Source organism: Cryptomeria japonica, chromosome 5 (genome assembly GCF_030272615.1).
Source record: "Cryptomeria japonica chromosome 5, Sugi_1.0, whole genome shotgun sequence".
NCBI classification, from domain to species: domain Eukaryota; kingdom Viridiplantae; phylum Streptophyta; class Pinopsida; order Cupressales; family Cupressaceae; genus Cryptomeria; species Cryptomeria japonica.
In genome coordinates, this window is record NC_081409.1 from 608,550,097 (window position 1) to 608,577,396 (window position 27,300).

A 27,300-nucleotide genomic window follows, 5' to 3' on the forward strand; every position below is an offset into this window, starting at 1 on the left:
TTTGAGAACCATCGATTTGAGTGTGTTAGACGATATCAATGACCTCCTAATTATGGTTATCCAATATGTACCTTTTCCCAAGTTGTTTTACAGCTTGTCGTACTATTTTCCATGTTTTCGGTGTGTGTGAGGCTATTTTTTTTTTTTTTGATTTTCAGCTTTATGTTTTAATGCTTTCATTTTGCATGTTAGCGTGTTTGATTGTTTTAGCACATTTGTTGGTTTTGTTCACACCTTTATGATTTATGTTAGCGCCTTTGTAAAGTTAGTGCTTATGCTTTGAGTTTTTGTGCATATGTTAAAAAGTGTAGTGCATTTGACTATTTCATGCTTTTGTTCCTTGGGTTAGTGCTTTTGCGAAAAAAGGTTCACGCATATGTGTGTTTCAGCACCTGTGTTCAATAGAATAGCATTTTATTAAAAAGATTAGCACTTTTGTTTCAGATGAATTTGTTTGATGTTGTTTATGTTAAAATTCATTGAGACAATGATTGGATTTAGGCATTTTGATGCGCAATTATGATTGATAGGTATTCGAATGATGTCTTGATTGATAGAAATTTCATAATGTTGCTTGATAGGATAAACAATTGATTGATTTGATTTGATTTGATTGGTAAATTTATAGATCAACTCTAAGAAACTGGTGCAGTTTCTGATGAAGAGCATAATGGAGTTTGGTTGAACTCATTGATTGATAGAAAACCATGATTGATAGTTTTAGATTGATTTGATAGCCTGATTTGCTTCATTTGAAAAGATGTGTCAATTATTGATGTGATATAGTAGCGATGTCTTTGATTTGATAGATAGATGAGTGATGATTGATAGAAATTAAATTCTCTTGTTAAATAGGAGAAACTCGATGTTCTCCAATGTTGGGAGAAATTCCTGGCTATGCACCACTTAGTGTTAGAGGTTACACGGGCTGAGATTACATTCCTGCCGATTATGCCACTTGTTATATATGCTTGATATTACCTATAATAGGGGATTGTTGACTACCTTAGCAGAAAGATGGCATAGCAAGCATAACACTTTCCACCTACCCACTGGTGAGATTAGTGTGATGCTCAAGTATGTGTACAAGATTCTTCACATCCCTATGACTGGTGAGTTAGTCCAGTATGATTTTCAGGATCGTGGAGGGATAGAGGCTTACAAAGCTGTATTTGGTGATGAGAGCATTTCTAGAGGAGAGATCCGATGTGAGGATATGATAATGTATTACGAGACTCTCCTTGTGATTCTTGCAGGTTTGATTGGTGGATTCATCTATCTAGATAGGAGATCTCAAGGTTTTGTTGTTGGTTGGGGTGAGATTCTTTAGAGCATGATGCAACATCAGACTCAATATGCTTGGGGTGTGTGCATTCTTGCTCATTTGCATCATGATCTTCATTAGGTTGTTTTTTATGAGAGTGCTAGTATGCCAACATGATGCACACTTTTACAGATCTAGTGCTAGGAGCACATTGCTATTACTTGGCCTATTCATCATAGAGTTCATGGTGAGAGGCAGCCATATGTTTATTTATATGCAGGTATCCTTACTCAACTTAAGCTGGGTAAGATGGAGTAATGGTGTTGGGTTATGGATTCACTAGATAGTGCTATTTGGAGACCGTATATCGACTGTGAGCCATGGATGCATGATGCACATACATTACCATATATTATGCAAAGTAGATATCTCATTGGTTAGACTCCATACATTATTGAGTGACACTTCATTAATCGCATTTTGAGACAGTTTGGTATCATTCAGCACATGCCTACTGGTGTCACGATATATGCACGATGGTACAAGGATAGGCGAGATTGGGGACTGTCTTTGTCCTTTGAGATAGCACGTGCAAAGTTTTTTTCTACTCCTAGGGTGGCTTATGATTTGAGATTACACATTCTAGATCCTGGGGTTATTGTAGATTATGCTCAGTACATTCTTGCACACTTGTTTCCTTGGATTACCGATCCAACAGACCCTCCCCCCAACTCATGAGATGAGGAGGATGATTTTGATGATCCCATCATTAGAAGACGGAGACAAAGACGAGATCTTATATCTTCTCAGGAGGCTGGAGATGATGGAGATGAGGGAGGAGATGGAGGTGGAGGTGGTAGGAGACCCGGACAGAGAGGAAGCCGATTGAGAGTCCATGGAGGACCTTTTGGAATGGTTGGTAGGATTGGGAGACCACTTCCCATTGGTGGGAGAGATGCAGGATGGATTGGGAGGGATACCGATAGGGAAGGAATGAGATTAGTGAGAGGGTTACCCTCAAAAGGAGGAGGCAGGATTACTGGACTAGATGGGGGTTGCGGGAGAGGAATTGATTCTGGTTAGATTCAGCCAGACCATAGGGTTATTGCAGATCATGGTGGAGAGGATGAGGATCTAGAGGATCATGTTCCTTTTATTAGATGACGGGTTCAGAGAGATACTCGGGCTGATATTCCAGCAAGTGGACAGGGAGGTGGAGATGAGGGGATTGGGGGTCATGTTCCTCAGTAGGATGTGCCAAAGCAAGAGACCTTGTAGAGTCTCAGAGCACAGATAGATGATCTTAGAGCATAGGTACAAACACTCATGATAGAGAGAGATAAGGTTGTTAGGAGACAACATGATACTCAGGGTCTCCTTGATCACATTCAATAGGTTGGATTTGACACTCTCTCAGTTGATACCATTAGAGAACTATTTCAGGCTAGGAAGGAGACATCACACTGGAGATGATTATATGAGGATTTAGTCATAGAGAGCCAGAGGGTAGGAAGCTATAATACCACTGTGAGGATGGATACTAGTAGCGGTGGAGTTATGGGACCTCCTCAGAGGATTGGTGATCGTGTGAGACAAGCATCTAGAGGATCTTCTCACCCACAACCACAGAGATGGACAAAGTTAGGTGGTAGTGGTATAGGACAACCTTGACTTGATTTATATTTATGAGGCACTTGTATTTTTGATCCGATGTCATTGTATACTTGGACATTTTATTGTTTTATGATGATCTATATGCAAACATGGACTCTATATGATGATGCAATGATGAATGCTTTTGATTTTTCAATTTTGATGATCATGGATGCAAATGAAAATTATTACTAACTTAAATGATGCAAATGCAATGATCTATATGGGAATGCAATTGAATGTTGATTTTTGTATATTTTTTATGTGTATGCATATAATGATTTGAAAATGCAAATGATCTACATGAAATGTTTTTGATTTTGATGATTTAAAAATGCAAATGATGATAAATGAATCTAAGTGCAAAGATGCAACTAAATGATCTTAATGAACTTCAATGATAATGTAAATAATAATGATGATATACTACATGATTTTAAATGAAATGTACTTAATGGAAGGCAAACTAATGCAATGATTGAATGCAACTAAATGAAATGGATGATGATTAAAATGATTCTAAAAAATGAAATGAATCTACAATGATCAAATGCAAATTGTTTTTTTGTTTGTTTGTCCAAGTATACTCAATCTTTATTTATGACCGTTGATTTATGAATGAAATGATATGTTTATAATGCAACTGACAATGAATGCTTATAATGCAGATGAATAATGAGCTAACTAAAATGATCTAACTAAAAATAACATTGCCATTCTTCATATGCTATCTTGTAACAGTGCTTGATTTCGTCATTGAGCTTTAAAATGTTGTAACAAAATACAAGCAACTTGACATAAAGATTCAAGCTGACCTGAGTATTTCTTGCGTGCATTTTGATATAGAAAGTTTATACAAGCAACTTGATATAATGAATCAAGCTAACCTGAGTATTTCTTGCAGAACAGAAAAGGATCATCCCCTTTCATGCATGACTCAAAACGTCCTCCTTGATCTTTTGCCGATCATATCCTTAGACAAGTACATACCTTAATAAGAGATAAACAACAAACAACAATCAAAGAAAATAATCATGCCCCATCATAGCTACTCTAGTCATTGACATCCTTGAGTCGCATAGAGTACATGATTAGCAATAAAATCTAGATATAAACATTGAATCTTGTATGTCATTGACATGTTCTCATGGTCATTAACTGATTTAACCATCTTGATGAATGATCATTGATATTTTGTTATTACTTGCTGGTTGAATCTTTGTTTCTTGAGTTTCACAATTTAGTTGTTACAAAATGCCTTGATCTTCGTTGCTTTGTTGCTCGTAATGTGTCTCAAAATCCTAGATGTTTTTGGTTTTTCTAAATTTTCTGAATGTTTTGGATTTTCAAAGATTCAAAAGATCACCTTAGCAAAAAGAATTAGGATTTTACCCCCAGTGGAAACAAAACTTTATTATGGGTGTACAAATTGATCAAGATCCAAACCATGGTGGGATACAAATGTAGATTGATTGATTTTGATAAAATTTAAGACAGTGACTATGATAAGTATTGAAAAGATTGATAACTATTGGTAAGCTGCATATTTTCTACTGATGGTTCAGAGCAATGGATGTGAAAGATGAAAAATGGATGAGCTAGATAGATGGAAGTGGTAGATGCGAAAGGATGGAGTGGATAGGTGCGCAAAGTGATCTCATAGATGGAAGAACTCACTTTTTAGATAACGCTTATTTACCAGGTTTTCACTATCTAAATTTATTGCATTTTTTCCATATATTTATTTTATTTTTTTTGTTGTTTTATGCTTTTTAGGGATTTTCTACTCTTCTGATTTTTACTGATTTTTTCAGGACTTTATATGCATTTTATTGATTTTTTCCAGGACTTTATATCTCAAGCATAACATTTTTTGAGATGGATAGAATTGATAGGTTTATCAAACCAATCACCTTCAGGGGTAGATAACTTGTATGCTCCTGAGCCATATGTTGCTACTATGACAAAACGACCTAGCCAATTTGGATCAAATTTACCCTTCTTTTCTTAGTCTTGCTGATTTCTTGGATTATCCCTTAGAACTATATCTCCAATCTGAAAAATATGTGGCTTGACTCTGTGATTATAACTTCTTTCCATTCTTTGTTGATATACCTTCAAATGATTTGTTGCATTTTGGCAACATTCCTGGATGAGCTCAAGTTATTGAAGTCTAGAGAATCGTTCTTCTTCTTCTGGTATAAGACCTTTCAAGGAAACTTATAGAGAAGGTATCTCTACTTCTTATTGGTAATATAGCTTCTAATCCATAGACTACGCAATATGGAGTTTCCCACGTTGGTGTGCGGATACTGGTTCAGTATGCCCGAAAAACAGGATTTAGCTGAATGTGTCAATCTTTTCCAGCTTCATTGACTATTTTCTTCAAGATTTTCAGGATAGTTTTGTTTGATGCCTTAGCTTGACCATTTCCTTGTGGATAATATGGAGTAGAAAACCTATGTTGGATATGGAATTGCTCACATAGTTCCTTCACATCTTGATTCTTAAATGATCATCCATTATTAGTGATAATGGTCATAGGAACTCCATAGCGATAGATTATATAATTCAAGATGAATGATGATACTTGTTTTCCTGTCACTTTTGTCAAAGGTATTACTTCAATCCATCTAGTGAAATATTCAGTAGTAGTCAAAATGAACTTATGTCCATTAGAGGATGAAGAATTTATCTTACCTACCAAATCAAGGCCCCATTGATAAAATGGCCATGATCCTACCATAGGATATAATTCTTGTGCTGATGCGTGGATGACATTCCCATGGATCTGGCATTGTTTATATTTCTTGGCATATGTGAATGAATCTCTCTCCATAGTAGGCCAATAGTAACCCATACAAAGAATTTTCTTACCTAGTGTTAATCCACTTGAGTGTGTGCCACAAATACCTGCGTGAAATTTGTTAAGAACTTTCTCTGATTCTTCTTGTTTGAGACATCTCAATAAAGTGCTATCTAGACCTCACCTATATAAGGTATCAGCAATAATAGTATAGAGAGATGACTGATGGATAAAAATTTCTTCTCTGATTGTAGGATAGGTTAGGAGGAAGGATATTCTCTTTTAAGTACTGATAAGTTTGGCCATATAAGGATTTACTGGTTCCCGATATATGGCAAATCATGTAGGTATGTTGGGATTGAATGGTAGGGGTTAAGATATCTTCCACTAGGAATTCGTAACGTTGTTGATTCTCCTGATTTTGCAAGAGAGATGCTATTGTAGCCATTGCATCTTCTTCTTTATTCTCATTTCTTGGGATCTGAGAGAATGATACTTCTTCAAAGTGCTCTTTAAACTCTTCTACCAACTGTTTGTAGGGCATGAGCTTGTCATTTTTAGTTTGATAATCACCATTTATTTAGTTGATGATAAGTTGTGAATCACCATAGACATGTGATTCTTTGATATTCCATTCAATAGTCATTGTGAGACCAATAGTCAATGCTTCATATTCTTCAGTATTGTTTGTGCATGGAAATCGCAGTCTATATGATTTTGGAATTGTGTGTCCCTGAGGTGTGATGAACAAAATTCCTGCACCTGATCCATATTGTGTATAAGAACCATCAAAGTACAACTCCCAAATTTTGTACTTATTGTCAGAATGTCTACATCAACAAATTCAATGTGCAATGGTATGTCATCTTGTAAAGGTGCTTCAGCTAATTGATCAGCAATGACCTATCCTTTGATATCTTTTTGATCAACATATTCTATATCAAACTCACTTAGTACCATAATCCACTTTGCCAGTCTACCTATCAAAGTTGACTTGTTTAGCAGATACTTTAGTGGATCTATCTTTGCTATCAGTTTTATATAATGAGTTAGCATATAATGTCTCAACTTCCGAGTTGCAAATACAACTACTAGGCATGTCTTCTCTATTAATGTATAATTCAATTCATAGCCAACAAGTGTTCTACTGATGTAATACATTTCTCTTTCTTTTCCTTCTTCATCATGTTGTGCTAGGAGAGCTCCTAATGATACATTTGTTGCTGAGATATAAAGTAACAATGGTTTCCCTTTGATTGGTGATACAAGTATTGGAGGATTCATGAGATATTCTTTAATTTGCACAAAAGCCTCTTCACATTTCTAATCCCATTTGAATGGAACGTTCTTATGGAAAATATGAGTGAATGGATGACATCTATATGCTAATTGAGAGACAAATCTTCTGATTGATTGGAATCTTCTTTGCAAAAAATGCAATTGACTTATGTTCCTAGGTGACTCCATTTCCATGACAGATTTGACCTTTTTTGGATCTACTTCAATTCCACGAGCTGATATAATGTACCCAAGAACTTTTCCAGAGGTTACTCCAAATGCACATTTCTTTGGGTTTAATGTTAACTGATATCTTTCAAGCCTATCAAAGATCTTGCCCAAGATGTTCAAATGTTCTTTTCTTGTATGAGATTTTGCAAGTATATCATCTACATAGTCTCCCATAAATGTATGCATCATATCATGGAAAATTGTTTTCATAGCTCTTTGATAAGTTTCTCCTACATTCTTAAGCCCAAATGGCATAATATTCTAGTAGTAAGTACCCCATGCACAGGTGAATGTTGTCTTTTCTTGATCTTCAAGGGCGATTCTTATTTGATTGGATCCTCAGAATCCATCCATTAATGAAAACATCTCATGTCCTTCTGATAAGTGCACAATTATATCAAAGTTGGGTAGTGGAAAATCATCTTTGGGACATGCCTTGTTCAAATCTCTAAAATTGGTGCAGACTCTTATGCTTTTATCTGGCTTTGACACTGGAAGAATTCTTGAAACCCATTCTAGATAGGCAACAGGTCTTATGAAACCCACATCTGATAGCTTCTTAAGCTCAACTTTTACAAGGAGAGCGATGTGTGGATGCATCTTCCTTAGCTTTTGTTTAACTGGTTTTTCTTTTAGATCGACATTGAGATGATGCATGATAAATCTAGATTAAATCCTTGCATGTTTTCAAAGGACCAAGCAAAATTTATCTGTTTGTGTGTAAAGAATTATATGTATTCTTTCCTTTCTTTATCTGATAATGATGTAGTAGAATGAAGTATCTTAGGATCCTTTGGTGTGCCAATGTTTATTTATTCTGTTGGTTCTATTAGAATAGCGGATCTCTCCTAAAAAATACGTAGGGAGGATGTCAAACTTTCCATCTTCTGGCACCTCGAACAGGTTTTCAATGTCAGATACATCCTTTATTTTTCCTTTTGATTGATCTAGTGTTGCCTTAAAATGGTTTTCAGCACTAGGTCTTTTTCCTTATTTTATTCAATTTGCAACTGCAAAGTTTGGCATTCTCTAGGCTTCAAGAAATGTTACTTGATTCCATGATGGAAGATATATTAGGTGTTATGGGTTCGACAACATTAAGATACACAGCTAAGTTATGCTCATTGGAAAAGACATCCAATTCAGTGTTTTCTAGGTTATCCCAATCAATTAGTTCTGGATGAAGAAGGGGAAAGTCATAATCATCATCATTGTTAGGTGCTTCAAGTTTCATGACATAATAGTCACAATCTGGCATAGAGTAGGTAATGTCATAGATAAAACGATCTTGAGGGTAGTCTTTCCCAATTGTTCTCCAATCAGTTCTAACAAAATCTGTATTGGTATTTTGTAATTCATGCTCAAATGATTCTTCATTTGATGTTTGTCCCTTACATGAATGGATTATATCAACACACACATCTTTAGTACTGCAAGTTCCTTCTTGATTAATTTCAATAGATTCATTTGTATTTTGAAGTTGACATACTTGTGTACATGATATAGAGGATTCTTTTTCTAGCTTCTGTCTTCTCTCGAACTCAACTTCTTCTGGACTAATAGTCACTCCTACTTGACTATCTCTTAGTTCTTCTATGGTTCTTGCATACCTTGGTACATATATGATATGTTAGATGCTTGATCAATATCTGTTTGTGTTCCTTATGGCATTACTTGGTATTTTTCATCCTCTTTCTTTTGTTGTCTTGTATATGCCTCTTTTCTCTGGATTATGAGTTCTTCTTGTCTTCTTTCTAACTCTATCCTTTGTTTTATAAAACACAAGTCTTCATTTGTGATAGTTGCTTTCTCTTCATTCTTTTCTTCACTTGATATACTAGTTGATACATCTGGACCCCATTCATATTCATTTGAATCTATCTCTGAACCATTGTCTAGGACTACACCATTGTACCATACAGGAATATTGTATGGTGCAAATAATTCTCCGATTTCTGTCATCTCTTTTTTTACTGCTTCTAGAATATCTTGTTCAGATTTAGCATTTGCTCGTATTCCTTGAACTTGTTTACAAGATTGTTCTTCTCTTTTGATTGCAAGTTCTTCTTGATGTTTCTCATGTTATTCTTGTTTTTTCTTTTTGGCTACTATTTCTACTGCTTGATATAGCTTTTCTTTCCATTGTTCTTCTTTAGAGACTAATTTCTTTCTCCACTTTGGCTATTGATAATTATGTTGCTTTTGATTTGATTTTAAATATCCAATTCCCGATTTATCTTCTTTAGATTGCGAGTGAGGACAAATAGGTTCTAAAATACCTTGATGTCGTTTGCCAATTGATCATTTTCCTTCATATCCCATTTTTTGTATGATCTTATAATCATTGCCATATTGCTCTATGGGAATATTGTTTTTTTGCAGTTGTTGCTATAGTTTCATTCTCATCTTTGTATAACCAACCAATAATTTCCTTGTCTTAATTTTCTTCTGCAAGTGTTCCAGCTCTAACAAATGCTCCATTAAAAATTTCTTTTGATTTTTCTGAGATCTGTGGTTGGGTATTTGTAGGCTTTCCATATGATTTAGGTGAAAGTGGAAAATTATGCAAAGAATATTTTTCCATTCCTTCATCATTTAATTTGAGCTTTTTCTCGAAAGTTTCCCATAACTTTTCTTGAATTTCTTTGGTAGGATATACTAATTCTCTGTTATGTGGAACTCTTGTATCTTGTCTTGGCTTCAAATTATTACAATTTTGGCTTGAGTCTGTAATTATAGTGACCTCTTGTCCCTCATGAGGAAACTTTACAAATTGGTGATATGTAGAAGGTATTGCTTGCATGTTGTGAATCCATGGCCTTCTCAAAAGAATGTTATAAGAGAGATTCAAATCTAGAACTTGACATAATGTATTCCTTTCCACAAGTCCTATTTTGATTGCTAACACCACAGTTCCTTTACAAGGATTATTCTCTTCATCATAAGCCTTAATGGTTATTTTCTTCTTTGGATCTACTACATGTTCAAAATATCCCAAAGCCTTTATTAAACTTAATGCACAAATGTTTAAGCCAATTCCACCATCTATGAGTATGTGTTTGACACGAGTTTTATTAATGGTAACTTCAACATGTAAGGGAGCATTGTGAGGATGTTGCAAGGATGCACCATCATTTTCAGAAAATGATAAGCAATGAGGGGCTATAAGGTGTCCCACCATGTTTTGGAACTGATCTAAATCCAAGTCCTTAAGAACTGTTGTTTCCATTAGAGCTTTTTCTAAAATTTCCTTATGCATAGGTGAAACTTTGAGAAGTTCCAAAATTGATATTTGAGCAGGTATTCTTTGCAATTGTTCTACTAAGTTATATTATCGTGAAGTGGAGGTTGATTCATTCATTATAATTGGAAATGTGACCTTCGCTTTGCTTCTCGTAATAATGTTGATTGGTTCTGAAGGTGTGTTATCTTTAACAATGATGACATTTACCACATCTTCATATGTATAAGTGTAGTTCAATTTGGCTTTGTCTTTGTCATCTTTTGATTTAGATTGTTCACCTTTTTCATAGTTTGGAAGAAGAGTTTTGAAGGCTGGGTGGGATTCGTTTATCTTATGAATATCCACTATGATAGTTCCATTATCGATTATTTCTTGGATAAGATGTTTCATTATTTGACAATCATTAGTTTGGTGTCCTTTGTGTCAATGGTAATTGGAAAAATGATTGTCATTCCAACAATTTGGTTATATTTGTGGTTCATAACTATTAGGACCTGGAGGCAACCACAATCAGATGATACTACTGCAGATAGTATGTGTATACAAATGGTGTCTGCACATGCAAAAACCCCAGCTGCCTAGAGCTCACTGCTCAATCACAAGAATGGGAGTCTCACTGACTACAATTGGATGATTAAATCCAATGATAATGTACTGCTCAAAGTAGCATCTCCAATGTTGGATTCAGTACTGGTTAAGCTCTGATTATCTCCTTCAAACCTTCCTTGAATCTTCAAATGTTGTCTACGTGAGTAACTCTACTTATATTCGTATATACCAAATATCACAACCTTACCATACCATATTACACACCATTTCCTTAATCTCACAAATAAGATCTTACATATATACCAAAACCTAAGACCAAATGTGTAGGTTGTCTCACTAACAATATTACAATAAAATCAATTAAAACAAGTCAAGATGTGATGCATCATGTGGGATCAACAACAATATTAATTAATTAAACCATCTCCATAACGTGCCATGTTGATCTGGAATAGATAACGCTTGTCGGTCCATAACCTAGACCAATTTGTCGGTAACAACAAATATGTCAACCCGATTAGACCAATAACCCAATCATCAAAACCAAGTGTCCAAACCATGTCTTCGACATAACCAAGTGATCTCCAGATGATAACAATTGATCCTCAGTGTCAGTGAACAAAATAACCTGCCGGTCAACCAAATACTGGTGACTGTGCATAAGTCACTGAACTTGCTAGTGAACATAACCAAAGATCTCCAGAAGGATAAGTGTTGATAAGTGTTGACATCAATGACAAAACCAATGCAACACATCCATAATACCAACAATAACTTCTTACTTTTGGTAAAATAATCAATTTTTTTGCAAGAAGAGTTTTCAAAGATGATTCCAAGGGTTCTCCAATGTTTGTGAATTTCTTGCGAGGATTGGAGAATAAAGATTTGGATTTATTGTTTTCTTGATTGTTATTACTTGGGATTTGACTTGATAGATTAAAGATTAGTTGTTGTTTCGTAGCATTACTATCATCATTTCCTCCATTGATGGCATTCCTATTCTTTGACCAAAACTTGGATTTGTCCTTGTTGTTATTGTTGTTGGTGTTGTTGTTGCAAGAATTATTGTAAAGCTTTAGCTCTCCTTTCTTTACCATCACGTCTTCTATTTTCAGACCATTCTCAATCATCTTGGTGAAAGAAGGAGGACATTGCATTTTTAGACGATAACTCATTTCGCTGATAAGATTATCAATGAATATGTCCATCTTTTCTTGACCAGGTACATCTCTTGGATACCTATTAAACATTCATTTCCATCGCTGCAAGAAGATCATAAAAGATTCACCATTATTTTGTTTAACATTGCGTAAATCCAGCATTGTTATCTGATTCCTTACATCGTAGGAGTATTATGAAATAAACCTATTCACAAGTTCTTCAAAAGATTTGATTCCAACTAGTAATCTGGAGAACCATTCCATTGATTGTCTATTTAAACTCATAGGGAATAGACACATTAGGTAAGTTTTATCATGTGAAAATTCTATAGTTATAGTACAAAAGCCCCTAATGTGATCTTGAGGATCAAATTTATCGTCGTATTTATCATATTTAGGGATCTCGCAATGTTGTGGAAATGGTATCATATTCAAACTTTTATCAAAATGATATGGGCAGATATCTTCCAATGAATACTTCTTGGAGATTCTTCCATTTTGCATATCTTTTAGATGTTATTGTAGAGTTTGCATTTACTGAGTGAGATTTAACAATGGATTATCCATACGGTTTCTCCTTGTCTCTTCGTAAGTTCTTCTATCACTATGTTCTCTTCTTGTGTCATCATGTTCTTTTCTTGTTTCTTTGTCACTTTCTTTGTTTATATCTTTGTTATTTGGATCATTTGTGTTTTGAGTATTGCTTGTCTCTGCATCTTGTTTCAAGCCTTCTATGTTAAAGTTGTGTGGCGATTCAGCTCCTGATTTTGCCAACATCAAAAGATATTTTTCTTTTTGCTTTGCTAATATTTTTCCATTAGTCTATCAAATTTGAAATCTTGCTCAAGGTCTCTAATGGTGTTATTGACTACTTCTTCATCAACGGTTGTATACCCAAAAGTTTGGAATGTTGAAATATCTTCTTCTTCCATTTTTTTTTGTTGTTTTCTGAGTTGTTCGTATTGAGATCTAGTCCAAACTGACATGTGATTGTTTTGAAATTTTTGAAGTTTTCTAAAGACAATTCAATAGGTGATTATTGGTTTAGGAAGATATGCTTTGTTGATTTTACCACTATTGTTTGTTCGTTGTGATAAAGCATCTCTTTGTTGAAAATCACGTCCTTGCAAAATTTCCCCATCAAATTTTGTCCTGCAACCACGTAAATAGTGACAAAAACGGTGTAGGAATGTCCTATGTTTAAATAAGATCTTGCGATTGATATACAAGAATCTTATCCTTTTCTGAGTAGCTTTATAACTAGGTTTTCTTTTCTGAAGGTGATACTTAAGATTCATACAAGCATATGATAGTTTACAAGTTTGCTTGATTCCAATGTGAGCGCAATTCTGATTTTGATATAACCTAGGTTCAAAATAGGAAAGATATATCCAAGGTAATGAACACAAGGTAGATTGATCAAGTTTTGTGATAGAGGATTTGATATATCCTGATGAGAAACTGACAATGATGTTGATTTTTGCACTTAAGATGTTTGAATCAATAGCTTGTTGAAAGTTTTATGCTTATGGAATCCTTTTTGGAAATAGCCTGTTGGATTGGTGACCCAGTTATCGAACTAGTTTGAAAATGTGTGATAGTTTAAATATAATTCTACTCAAGAAGCATTTTGATACTGACTTTAAAATTTTGGTTTGATATGCTTTGTTTTAGATGTGAAAAAGCCTCTGTTTTAACCTTTTTTGGTCAAAAGTGCTAACTTATGGGATAAAAATGCTATTTTGTTACTTGAAAGAGCTACTTTGACTATGTTTCAAGGAGTCTTTTCAAATTTTTGAGAAAGTTGTTGGATTTTTGCTGTTTTTTAGATGATGAATTTCTTCAAATTTTGACCATTCTAAGCATGTTATAGACGTAGAAGACACAATGTTTGAAACACAAAATGCACAAGCATGTACAAATCTTATGGCAGGCTGAGACAATAATTGTTGAATCTCACATGGGGTTTCTCCCGAGGCTATGCTATTCAAAGTGGATATTTAGATGCTTGACCCCACTGGCTCCACCCTTGACACTCACTTCTCTAGGGAATCCAAGCACCAGTTTCCATGAAAACTCCTCATGGAAAACCTTATATCTCTACTAAGAATTGTATGTGTGTGAGCCACTTCAAAGGTTCGACCTCATGTGCCAACAATTAGAAGGATTTTAGCAACTAGTACAAGTGGTTTTTAGTAAAGGTTTTCGGTCATGTGGCCATACATGCAACACTTTCAGCTCTGTAAATACAAAAGGTTCCCAGCCTATAGAGGTTACGCTCCATAGGGATTATGGGGAAACATAGTATCGGTATGAACTTATCAGCACATGTTGCTTGTGACTTTCATCACAAATATGATTTAATTAGAGTAGATCGAAAGGAATCGGTATTATCCCGTTTCCACTTTGGGTCGTTCCCCTCTCACTAGCCCCCTCAAGGTAGCTCGGGAAGGCAGGCCCTCCAAAGGTTACACATAAAAGAAAGTAGGTCTAGTTTTCTGATCACCGTATGAGGGTGAGAGAATACTTACCTACTACTTCATCAAGCACAAAAAACACAAGTTTATTTTAGCCTTCTAAATTCTATGTGCAACTACTTTAAAGAAGTCACTCAAAATGCAAGTTGCATGCTGTCAATTTATCCCCTTAGTTAAGCTAGATGGGCAAGATATGATGTGTTACTTTCCAAAATAATACTTTTAATTAACTACGTGAGGAAATGCATGAAATTTTCTTAAAAACAACCCTACACATAGATATGTCAGTAGTTTCAAATTTTTTAATTCTTGGACATTCGGACCCGTGGGAAACGTTTGTTGCAAATAAAAAGGTTGTCCTAAAAAATGTGTTGTCTTTCACCTCAAAAGCGCTAACCTAGAGGACAAAAGAAAGAACCTGTGATACAAAAGCGTTTCTCTACAGATTAAGAAGCGAGAAATCACTGACAAAAGCGCTAACTAAAATGACACATGCATTAACCTGTGAGACAAAAGCGCTGCTCTGAGGATTAAATGCGTTGATTTGCAGACAAAAGTGCTAACCTAAATGCCAAATGCTCTACCCTGCAAGACAAAAGTGTTGTCAGAAGTCACACAGGCGTGAATCTGGATTACAGATGCGTTAAATTTGGTTTTGTAAGAACTAAACATGATATTAGAAAGATATATGCGAGGCTCTAGCCCCATGGTGGGCACCAAAATGTATCAACTTGAATTTCATCATCAGAATACTACCCGCAACATGTTAGTTTCACAAAATACAAAGGAAATTCTACTGGAAATCCAAACTCAACCAATGAAACTACATGAAATGAATTTTAAAATAAAAACATTATTTTTACATTCATGATTTAAGTCTCATTGTGTCCTAACTCCACTGTTCCTGGTTGCAGATGATGTTCTCTCATTCAAGCACTAATGGCTTCCAAGATGGAATATGAAGAATGCATTGATAACTAATAGTTAACCGATACTATGATATGCAATGCTAACTGATTATGCTAAATTTCCATTTGCTATTTGCTTAATGATTAAAACTCACAGATGCATAAGTTTTCACAAATGGTTAACTTGAAAACTCACTTGAAGACTCACTTGAAGACTAACTCTTTCTCAACTCAAACTCCCTCATTTATATACTTTGAGAGGATAAGATGATGTGGCCTAGATCAATGGTCATGATTAGATCTGTAGATTTGGATGGTTGTGAGAAAAGGTGAATGTTGAGAGAAAGGGGGAAGGAGAAGACAAGTGTCACTCATCTCACCTTGACTGGGTTGCTGACTGGGGGAATCTAGGGATGGTTGGAGAATATTTAGGCATGGGAGGACAAGTGGACTCAAGTCCTTCCTAAGATGTAAGGATGTTGGAGAGAATATAGAAGGAGGTTAAGAAACATGTGTGCGTACACAATATTTCATTTATTTTGGGAAGTTGAAGATAAGTGGCTAATAAATGTTTATTTATTTTAATTTTGTTTAATTAATTTAGCCACATGATGGATGAGTTGGCAAAGGAAATATGAAGTGGAGATGGAAGGATGAGTTGGAAAAGGGATTAAATAATTTAAGAAATCATTTAATAATTGAGACTATAGGATAGAAGAATAATCATTAAATATTAGATATTTAATTGATTAGAGGAATAATTAAATATTATATATTTAATTAATTGACTAGGTCCAAGGGGTTGAGCTTAGTTGGTTAAAGCATTGAGTTCTGAATGTGGAGACCCATGTTCAACTCCCATGAGGGACACCTTTGTATAGAATTCTAAGTTGTGACTCTTGGTCTTCCATTGTTGTTTAAAGTGGATTTCTAAGTTGTGACCCTTGGTCTTCCAATTGTTGTTTCTAGTTTGGTGCTCGAAAGGAGCTAGTATTTGTAATAAGTTTGCTCGAAAGGAGCTGGTATTTGTAATAAGTTTGTAACGTGGATGCTCAAATGAGAAAAAATGAGCTTTGTGATTCTACGATACTTAATACAAAAAAAATAAAATTAACTGACTAGAGGAAAAGGATAAATGAATTAATTAATAAAATATTTCAATTAAATTAATTAATAGAAGGACATGAAATTAAATAAATTAATCTTTTCAAATTAACTATTTAATAGAAGAATAATTATTAAATATTTATTTAATCGCTCATAGCCATTTTTAAGTGTATACAATAACAACTAAAAAACAAAACATTATGTGTATCTGTTTACCGATCTTAGTGACTTTGTTCTACCGGTTAGTTGTTCTTCATGATCGACTACTCTGTACAACATAACTCGCTCATCTTGTTGAATATGCCATTGTGGTATGAAACAGAGCTACCTGATACAATCTCCAACACTCCTACGAAACCATATCACCTAACTCTTCATTGATTGCTCATACTGATTTCTTTGAATACAACTCTATTCCTGTTTATTGGTTGAAGTCATATTTGTCGGTTCACTGACAAACAGTCTCCTCTACTGGTTATGCTTTACTGGTTGGCCTAAAAGACTTAGATGGCTATCAAAACGTAGTTGCCATCAATGACAACATAAAACAAGTCATCAATCAACCTATTACATCAAAACATCATCATCAAGGCAAAAATCTCCCTCTTTGGCATTGATGGCAACAAATTTTTTTTTCTAAGTGTGCAATAAAAAAATTGACTCTACTCATGACACATACTCCCCCTTATTAAGTGCATGCTATTAAAAAATTTAAAAACATAAATACTACTACTCCCTATTAATATTCAATATTTTGACTTCACTACTACTCCCCTTTGACGACAATGGCAAAGGTAAGCAAATACATGGAAGATAAATGCAATATACATCAAATTTGCATTATCATATATAGATATAAAAGTTCAAAATGTTTTACAATGCCATCTTAGAAAATGCATCTCCAAAATGAGACTGTAATTGCTTCAAGGCATTGTGCCAAGTCTCCAAAAGAGTGTCTATTATCTCAACATGTGTTCTTATCTGGCAATCCAAGTCTTCCATGGCATCAATTGTACTCATCTTAGGAGTAGCTATAATAGCTTCAGTTTCCTTGTAGCCTCTCTACAAGATTTCAATCTTAAGGATAAAAAGTGTTTGTATCTCCTATAGTGACTTAGTCCTTTTGACTTGTTTATTCTCATAAGCTTTTAGATTATGTTGAAGTTCAACAACCGATCTTCCATAAGTTATAGCATAATCATTTAGGGGGCTAAATGATTCACTTAGAACTTCAAGTTTCTTTTTAGTTTCATGTTTCCTTTTCATCAGATCATCACAAAATAATGAAAACTGTGCAATAGTGGATAGGATTTTACCTCTGGTTTCAATTGCATCTTTAATATGATCTTTATTAACCGTAAGAGAAAATTTGTGTTTATCAATATCATTCATCATCTACTCTATTATCTTCTTCTTAAATTCCTTTTCCACATTGAAATAAGTTGCATCTTCAAAAAATTTCATTTCTTCTCCAGCATCAACAACCAATTGACCTAACTTATCAATTGGTGTAGATGGTCTATTAGTGTCTGTCTCTGGTAATAGCCTAGACAAAATCTCAATTGCACATTGTATAGTTTGAGCTTCCTTTTGTTGTTCCTTCATTCTTTTCTTCTTAGCTCTAGATTTCATGGAAATTGCAATCTCCATTAGTTCTGTAGAACTCAATGCATCCATATTGATGGGTCCTTGTATACGTAATGCATCATCGTCCTCCTCATCATCAATTTTTGGCTTAGAAGTAGGTGTTAAAGGTATCACTTTAGGTGATGGTTTGACTGATTTCAATTCTTCGTCTTCTTTCTTTTCTTTTGTCTTATCCTCTTCCTTCTCCTTCTCCTTTACCGGTGGTGTCTATGTATCAACTGTTTGAGTGATCATAGGTGGCTATTGCTCATTCTGCTTTTCTTCTCATCTCTTTGGTTCTTGTTCCCATTGTTCAGTCATCTGAATACCTTCATCCTGTATATCCTCAATGTGATATTTCTTTTCCTCCTCAGTACCAGTTACCTTAACTTTTGTATCATCATATGAATTTATAACTGTTTCATTTTGTACATTTACCAGTTTTATCTTTTCTTCTTCATCTACTGGTTGGTTCCCCATAACAATCTCATCAAGTGAAAAATCATCAATATCTATATCATCTGGGAGATCTTTTGTCTTAATCTTCTCCGGTTGCTCTTCTTCCTCATCTGGTATCAACCCCAAAAATTTCTTCAGAATTTGATCAGTCTTAGCATGTACTGACTAAGTTTCACAAACTAATAACCTTGTCAACATTTTCTTAGATCTAAAAGATGATTTAGCCTTTGCAAGAATTTCATCTATCTCCTCCTTTGTGGCTTCAGGTTGCAAGTTTTTAAGAATAAATTCAATACATTCTCTATCTTGTTTTATGGTTGATAGCCATCTAGCATCAAGCTTATCATACAAAGAATTTGAAATCTACCCTTGCAATTCAATTAGGGATTTACTATATTTATTGATCATAAAAACAACTGCATCCTCTATCTGCCTTTGTTCATCCTCACTAAACTTATCATATAGTTTATCTAAACCCTTAACAACACCATATTTCTTAATACTTATTAATAGCTTTTCAAAAGATGTAGGCTTAGCTACCGGTTTCTTGACGGATTTAACAGTAGACACTCCTACAAGCTTTGACTTTTTGCCACTAGCTCTCAGAGATTTCTTCTCACCTTCTGATTTAGTTTCTTCTTCATTATCAACTGTCAGTTTCTTTGCTTGCTCGTTTTTCCTCTTCCCTATAGTTACTGGTGCTTTAGGTGCATGGGGCTCAATGACTTTACCTTTTCTCCTGAATTGTATCTTGGAAGGTTTCTCCTTGTTTTTGTCTATATGTTTCTCCTTCTTAACCTCAACACTTCTTGTGTTTGTTGGTATTTGGAGGAACTAATTATGTGTTGCATTGATGTTTTGTCATTGATGGAAACACCGACTGTTTTGGTTGTTTACCAATTCCCAGTAGGTTTTGATAAAGTGGTTGGATTATGATATTGATCTGGTATGTTCTAGTATTATTTCATTTGTGGAATTGATTTGGGTCTATCATTCATGCTATTCAGATGTGTATCATGATCAGTTGGTTTAGGATTTGATGACTCGGGAGCTATCATTTGTTCTTGTAAGCCTTTTGGTCACCGATAAGGGTTTTACTAGTAGAGCTTTGTTGAAGATCTTTTGATGCACGTTATAAGTGGTGTTGGTGCGGCTTCTAGATGGATTTTGGGATTCTATTGGTTATCTTTTTTGTGTTCCTGTTGATCGACGATGTTGGATTTGGTTTATGGCAACCTATTTTGGGTCCGGTGCTATCTAGGTTATGGACCAGTTTATGTAACGTGTTGGAGGATGGTCCTGTTGCATTATCGACTGGATTTAATGATTGGTTTACATTGTTTTCGGCCTAACCCGACTTGGTTGATCATTTTATTGTGGTTTTATGTTATGAATTTATTGTATTATCTTTTAGGTGGTCAACCTAATTGTTTAGGTCTCGGGTTGGTATAAATATGATGTAAGATCTCTTTGTAGATCATGGTAATGGGATATAGGACTATCTATGTGCAAATAATGTTGTAATCATATACAAAGGTTTTGGTCGATCATAGGTGATCAAATTGGGTTGGTAAGAGAGGTTTAAGACCTCTAGTACTAAGCTTAACCGAAACTATTCTCAGGCATAGGAGATGCTATCTTTGTAGTTCACTCTTCTTTCTGGATTGTAGTCTGGATTTATTTTGTAGTTGGTGAGGCTCTTTTTCTGATGATCAATGCACTCTAGGTTGTTGGCCTTTCTGCATGTCCATGCCCCTCATATTGTAATCACATACTTACTGCAGAAGTATTATTTGGTTGTGGGTAGGCTTCCCACTGTGGTTTTTCCCTTTACTGGGTTTTCCATGTACAAATCTTGGTGTCATGTGTTCTAGATGGATGGTAATTGTTCTATGATTTATGCTTATGTTTAGTTGCTATATCAGTCATTATGGTATTTGGTTTATGTAGCCTGGTATTGAGTTTATGTGTTCCGGTAATAAGGATTTGAATGCTTAAAGTTATGTAATCTATTGAAAAATGATTCGCCCCCCTCCCCTCACAGTTGTCCTCTGGTTATTTGAGTTGTCTAACAATTGGTATCAGATCTTGGTCCTCTCTGCAAAAGCTTAACCACTTGAGGAAGATCCTATGACATCTAGTAGTTCAAGTTCATCAAATGCATCTATAGCTGTTTTTCGGAGAGAATTTTTTAGGCTTGATGGAACAAGTTACAGGGTATGAAAGATTCACATAGAGACTCACCTGAGATGTCTTGAAAGGAAATTTGGGAGATCACTGAGAAAGGTGTAACGTCTTTGGGTGAACTCACAATAATGGTTCCCACTTTTTTGCCACTTTTGACACTGAGATGTACATTTTTAAAATAATCTTCAACTTCTGAGAACTATAACTTTTAAAATATTAAAAATTTGAAGATGATGTAAATTAGTGATTTCTAGAATTTTGTTTATATATTCTATATACATTTTTTTCAAATTTTTTTGAAGGATTTTTAAAAAAAATTTCCATCTCCCTCGAAAAGTAGTTTTTTACAACAAACTACATTTTTTAAGAGTGATGTGCCTCCCGAAACGCATAACTTTTTTTCTATAAATGATAAAAACTCAATTCTTTCGAATTTTGGTTTGTAACATCAATAACCAGAGCTTGCATTTGGTTTTATAGTAATATGTTCAATATTTTTCATTTTATAAAGTTTTGAAGTCCGACTAGTCATAATTCAAACATAGGTTTACGTTTGAACACATAACTTGTTCTATATAAATCGAAATTCAATTTTTTTTTTTGTTAGAAAGAAGACATCAATACCAGGGGCATAGATATTTTTCTGATTTTTTTTGAATTATTTTCTTATTTTTCCCAATGCGTTGAACAAAGAAGTTCATGTTCGGTGAAAAACCAATTTTCCATAAAATTAAAAAAACAAGAACATAATAAATTCAAAATATAACAAAATTATACTTGTTGGAAAGCTTGCTTCGAGTACTACCATCTAATATTTTTGGGTTATCAAGATTATTTCATTCGTGCTTTGAACCAGAGCTCCGAAGTCATTAGTTCTTCAGAACTCTGAAATTTTTTGGGAGAAACCTTTAATTTGAGGGTTCGAATGAACACCAGTTCGAGCGAATTGGGTTCGCTTGAACCCAAAAGGGTTTGAGCGAACCCCCATTCGCTCGAACCAATGAGCTCGATTTTGGCATGCACATTTTTGTAACTGTCATGTTCGAGCGAACCCAACAATTTTTAACTGTCGGCTTTTGTTCGAACTCTGGCCGACGCATTTTTTGTTTTTTTTTTCATTTGTGGAGTCGTATAAATGTCCATAATTTTTTTTCGTTTTTTATCACCCAAATGATTAAAATAATTCGCATTTTTGGATGAGAGAAGACATTTGAAAATTATTTTGAAGGCAATAATTTGAAGGTTTTTTGTAAAAGCATGGGGAACAAGAAGAGAAGGCAAAATGAGACTTCAAGGAATTATCCTCCCGAAATGGAAGAAAGATATCGAGAACAAAGAAGACAAAGATATCATGATGCAAGTATGTATTTTTAATTTTATTTCTATTTAATTTAATATGTATTACGTATCAATTAATTAGAATTCAATATTTTTTATCTAATATTTTTAATGAAAATTAATTTAAAATATCTTAATTAAATTAATTGGAAATAATAGGATTAAAAATAATTTTGTTTTAATTGGAAAGCATAATTAATTTGAGATAATACATGTGTATTTGCAAATTTCAAATTCCATCAACTTGCTTCTTGTGTAATTGCATTTTTCTCGTATATAATTAAGTCATTTATAATAGATAAGACCTATTAAGTCATAAAATTAATAAGCCCTATTATGTCATAATTTCTAGGTTCTAAATTATATATATTGAATATTTAATCTACATGTGTACAAGTAATTTCATGTGATAGGTCCTTTAATATCACATAATATATCTGTCTTAAGGGTAGTTAAGTATATTAATTGTGAAATGTTTTTTCAAATGTGGTCATATTGATTTTAATAATAAGGCCTATTAGGACTATTACATTGATTATAGGTCTTAAATGTGACATAAATTTATAACCTATTAAACATGTTGAATAATTTAGGTGAACTATTTATATTCAACTTCACGTACATGCAAAAACATTTCAGATTAGGAGGTCTATTATGCAATAATAGGTCTTAAATATACACACATGTGACAAATTATAGTCCACTTACATTATGGTCCATAACAAATTAATATGAGGTCACCTAAGTTATCGTATGCATGCATCAAAATATTTGTACTTTTAATTTTCAAAATTGGAATTTCTAATTTATCAAAATTTTATTTTATGTGTTAAATTAGTGCTCAAAATTAGAGATTGAACTTTAATCCTAACCTGAGAATAAATTGAACTTTAAACCTAAACAGGTAATTTAATTAGAGTTATAACAATAAGGTCCTGAAAGTAATTAAATTTAATAAACCAAATTGAATGGGCTAATTTTAACATGTATTTAGCTTTAAGCCAAATTCACCCCTATTCTTAATCCTAATTGAATAGTCTCTGATTAATTCCAGAACCTTACACAAACTCTTAAATTATGTGCAGAACGGGCAAACAAACCTGTTGAAGAACACAATATAGTTGATGAACATAGGGAGGAGATTGTCCAAGTTGAACCAATGGAGACCTTTGAAGGAGAGGGGTCAGGCTCCTTACCTCCTACCACTGATATGGATGAGCATATTGTGGATCTAGCTAAACAGGTGAAGAGAAATATTTCTTATAAAAATTTAGATCATTTACTTGAAATGGATGTGGATGAGTTGAAACGTCTCAGTGAAGAACCTAGACATACTAAAAGGAGGTCAATGAATAAAAGTGGAAAAGAATAATGTCGCATTTCAACAATCTTGATACTACACTAGAAAAAGCTCAATTGTTATAAATTGTACTTACTCATAAAGACTTAATAGATCCAATGAAATTGTTGGGTATAGATACAACAAGTCAAAAGAGGAAATCTTCTTAGCTACAAAAATCTATTGTTGATAATGTTAAGAAAGGTTTGGTGAACATTGGTAAAAAATCTTGAAAACTATATAAGACCATTTCAAGAAGAGTGATGTTGATATCTTTAGTAAATGAAAGATTGCCTCAAAAAAGACAAATCTCTTCACTGTCATCTGAGTTTGGTTTTAGTAGAAGGACAACATCTAAATATGTTAAAAGGAGAAAGATTTTGGATGATACTGCCTCAGAAGGGAATTGGGCAATTATGTGTAGAGCTCCTCATTCTGATAGAATTGAAGATGTTGTTAGGAACTTTGTGACAAGTTTTTGGAATGATAATACTCGCCATTCATCAAATAGTAGAGATGTTATCAAGCAAAGGATTGGTCCTGATTGTTATGATCTCGATGTAAAACATTGGATAGACACCACAAAACATGAATTGTATGTATTGTTTACTAAAACAAACCCTCGTATAAAGATTGGACAAACCATGTTTGAACGGTTAAGGCCATATTATGTGAAGTTAAACAAAGTTTTTGAAACTTGTTGTTGTCGTTATCACATTGAATTTGACTTGTACTATCAGGTGTTTCAAAAGATTAGAGAAGATAATGATGGTTATGAAAATGCTCCTCCTAAATGAACAAGTCAATTCATAGCATCCATCTTATGTGATAAATCAGATGATAATGCAACCAGTTAAATAAATTGCATAAGAGGAATTTGTGGAACATGCGGGGACTTGGCTAAATTGCCTTTGAGAGATGAAGATACTGACACGAGGAAGATGGTAAATTACAAGAGTTACAAGTACAAAAAATTTGAAACAAAATTTGGAAAGGAATCTACAAGACTAGATTATGTAGAAGAGGAAATACCTATTGGAACATTTATGGAAAATTTTCGTAAGTTGATAAAACCATACATATGCCATGGTTTTTTTGCCAAGTGGTAAGCATAACAATTTAAAATATTAAGAGACACTTTCCCACTTGGAACTATTCTATCTGTAGTTGACTTCGCAGAGAATTACTCTTTTGCACATCAAAAAGAAATTCAATCAGAGTATTACTTTTCAAAGAAAATCACTATTTTTGTGCATGTGTGTTATCAACATGCACAGATGAATTTGGATGGTGTTGATAGTACATTTGAAAATCTTGTCATTAAGAAAGAGTACCACTTCTATATCAGTGATGATAAGGAGCATGACACACTTTTTGTACAACATTGCTTTAAGAAGTTTTTTAAATATTTGAAAGATAGAGGCATAACAATAGTTAAACATTTTGTTTGGTCTGATGGATGTGCGGCACAATTCAAATCTTCGAGGCCATTTTATATACTATGTAGATATCATCAAAATGACAAAATACCACATGTTTGGAGTTTTTTTGAGAGTGGTCATGGAAAGGGTGAACATGATGGTGCAGGAGCTTGTATCAAATGTGCTCTAAGAAAGCATCAAATAAAGTACACAAGAGAACGTATAGAAAATGCACATGATGTTGTTGAATGGTGTAAGAAACACTTTGAGCAACCTAATTATCCTGGGGAATCATCATCGAGAACATACAAGCTCATTCCATATAGAGTGTTTTGGGAGATAACCGGTACGTGTTCTCTTTTAGTATTTTATTTAATTTTATTTAATTTAACAACTTGATCTACATGTACATTCTTGTACACATGTACATTTTGTAGACGTGGATAGAAAATCAATGCATGGATGCAAGAGTGTGGAGAGGACAAGATCTTTGCATTGTGTCATGAGTATAGATAATCGCCCATGGACATTATACACTAGGGATTATTCATGTTTTTGTTCTGAATGCATTTTTGAAAACTATGTTGATTGCAAGAACCAAGAGCTTGGATATGTTAGTGAATGGAAAATGGTTCCACTAGATGTTTCTGACACATACAAGGATTCAAATGAGGATGAAAAATTTGAAGACATTCCTTTGATTTCTGGTGATTACAATCATATTTCAGGATTGATTAAAAAAGGTACATACATGATGTACACATGTAAACATTTCCTTAAAAATGACATATAACTTAGAATTTATTTAACTTGTGTCAAATTGCAGGAGATATTTTTGCAGTCATAGCAGAAGATGGAAATATAGAAGTTGTTAGTTATTATTTATTACGTTGCATAGAAGAGAGAAAGAAGTTATCAAAATCTGAGATGAGTGATGGAATGTCATTTCCCACAGGTTTGAGTTCTGATTTGAATATGTGCATGCACAAATCGCTTATATGAAATTTTTAATTTCTCACGTTTCTTATATACATGTACATGCAGGATCAGTTGTAGTGCAAGGGACATATTTCAAACAAGTTAAAATTGTTCAACATGGGAGTCATTTCACTGAATACCAAATTGACAACAAGGTATATCAGTATAGTCAGTTGGTCATTGCTGTTGGCCTAATTCCTCAAACAGTTCCACGTCGAGGGCGGTCTCAAAAGTGGAGACTAGATAGTGAAGATCATGACAAAATATTAAGTGTTATTGAAGAGCGTTGTGAACCACTTGATGTGGTATTAACTATATATACATTTAGTAATCCACCTAAATTGAACCACTTGATGTGGTATGAACTATATATACATCAAGATAAATTCTAGATCTCAAGTAACTTGAACATTTGAAACTAAAGGATAAATATTTTTTTAAGTTTATTTATACATTATATCAAATTAGGATGTATTTAAATGTACATGTTTAATTGTATGTAATTGTATTTGTATTTAATTAAAAAATGCATATTTAAAATAGAATGTAATATGTACATTTGTAAAATTGATATTTAATATGGAATTAGGACATGTACATGTTGTGAACTATTTAACTACAATATACATACCTAGAAGCTCACATACCTACAATATACATACCATGTGAACTATTCAATACATGACCTATTAAGTTTAGTTTGTTCATTTCATACATACTCTTTTGTTTGAAAATCTTGAAACATGTATAATAAATCATACTCTTTTACATTTGAAAATCATTTCATGTATTTAAATCTAATCTAATCAAACATGTATAAATCTAATTAATACAATCAAGATAAATTCTAGATCTCAAGTAACTTGAACATTTGAAACTAAAGGATAAATATTTTTTAAGTTTATTTATACATTATATCAAATTAGGATGTATTTAAATGTACATGTTTAATTGTATGTAATTGTATTTGTATTTAATTAAAAAATGCATAGTTAAATTAGAATGTAGTATGTACATTTGTAAAATTGATATTTAATATGGAATTAGGACATGTACATGAATTGTGAACTATTTAACTACAATATACATACCTAGAAGCTCACATACCTACAATATACATACCATGTGAACTATTAAATACATGACCTATTAAGTTTAGTTTCTTCATTTCATACATACTCTTTTGTTTGAAAATCTTGAAACATGTATAATCATACATACTCTTTTGTTTGAAAATCATTTCATGTATTTAAATCTAATCTAATCAAACATGTA

At 33.7% G+C, this 27,300-nt stretch overlaps 1 protein-coding gene across 1 annotated transcript in view; it reads right to left on the reverse strand.

The window, feature by feature from the left end:
- Window positions 1-27,300, reverse strand: part of LOC131875992 (uncharacterized) — a 95,162-nt gene that overhangs the window by 55,547 nt on the left and 12,315 nt on the right. Inside the window, exon 2 of the mRNA XM_059220747.1 lies at window positions 18,633-18,872. Coding sequence (XP_059076730.1) covers window positions 18,633-18,872 — 240 coding nt within the window. The remainder of the gene's footprint in view (window positions 1-18,632; window positions 18,873-27,300) is intronic.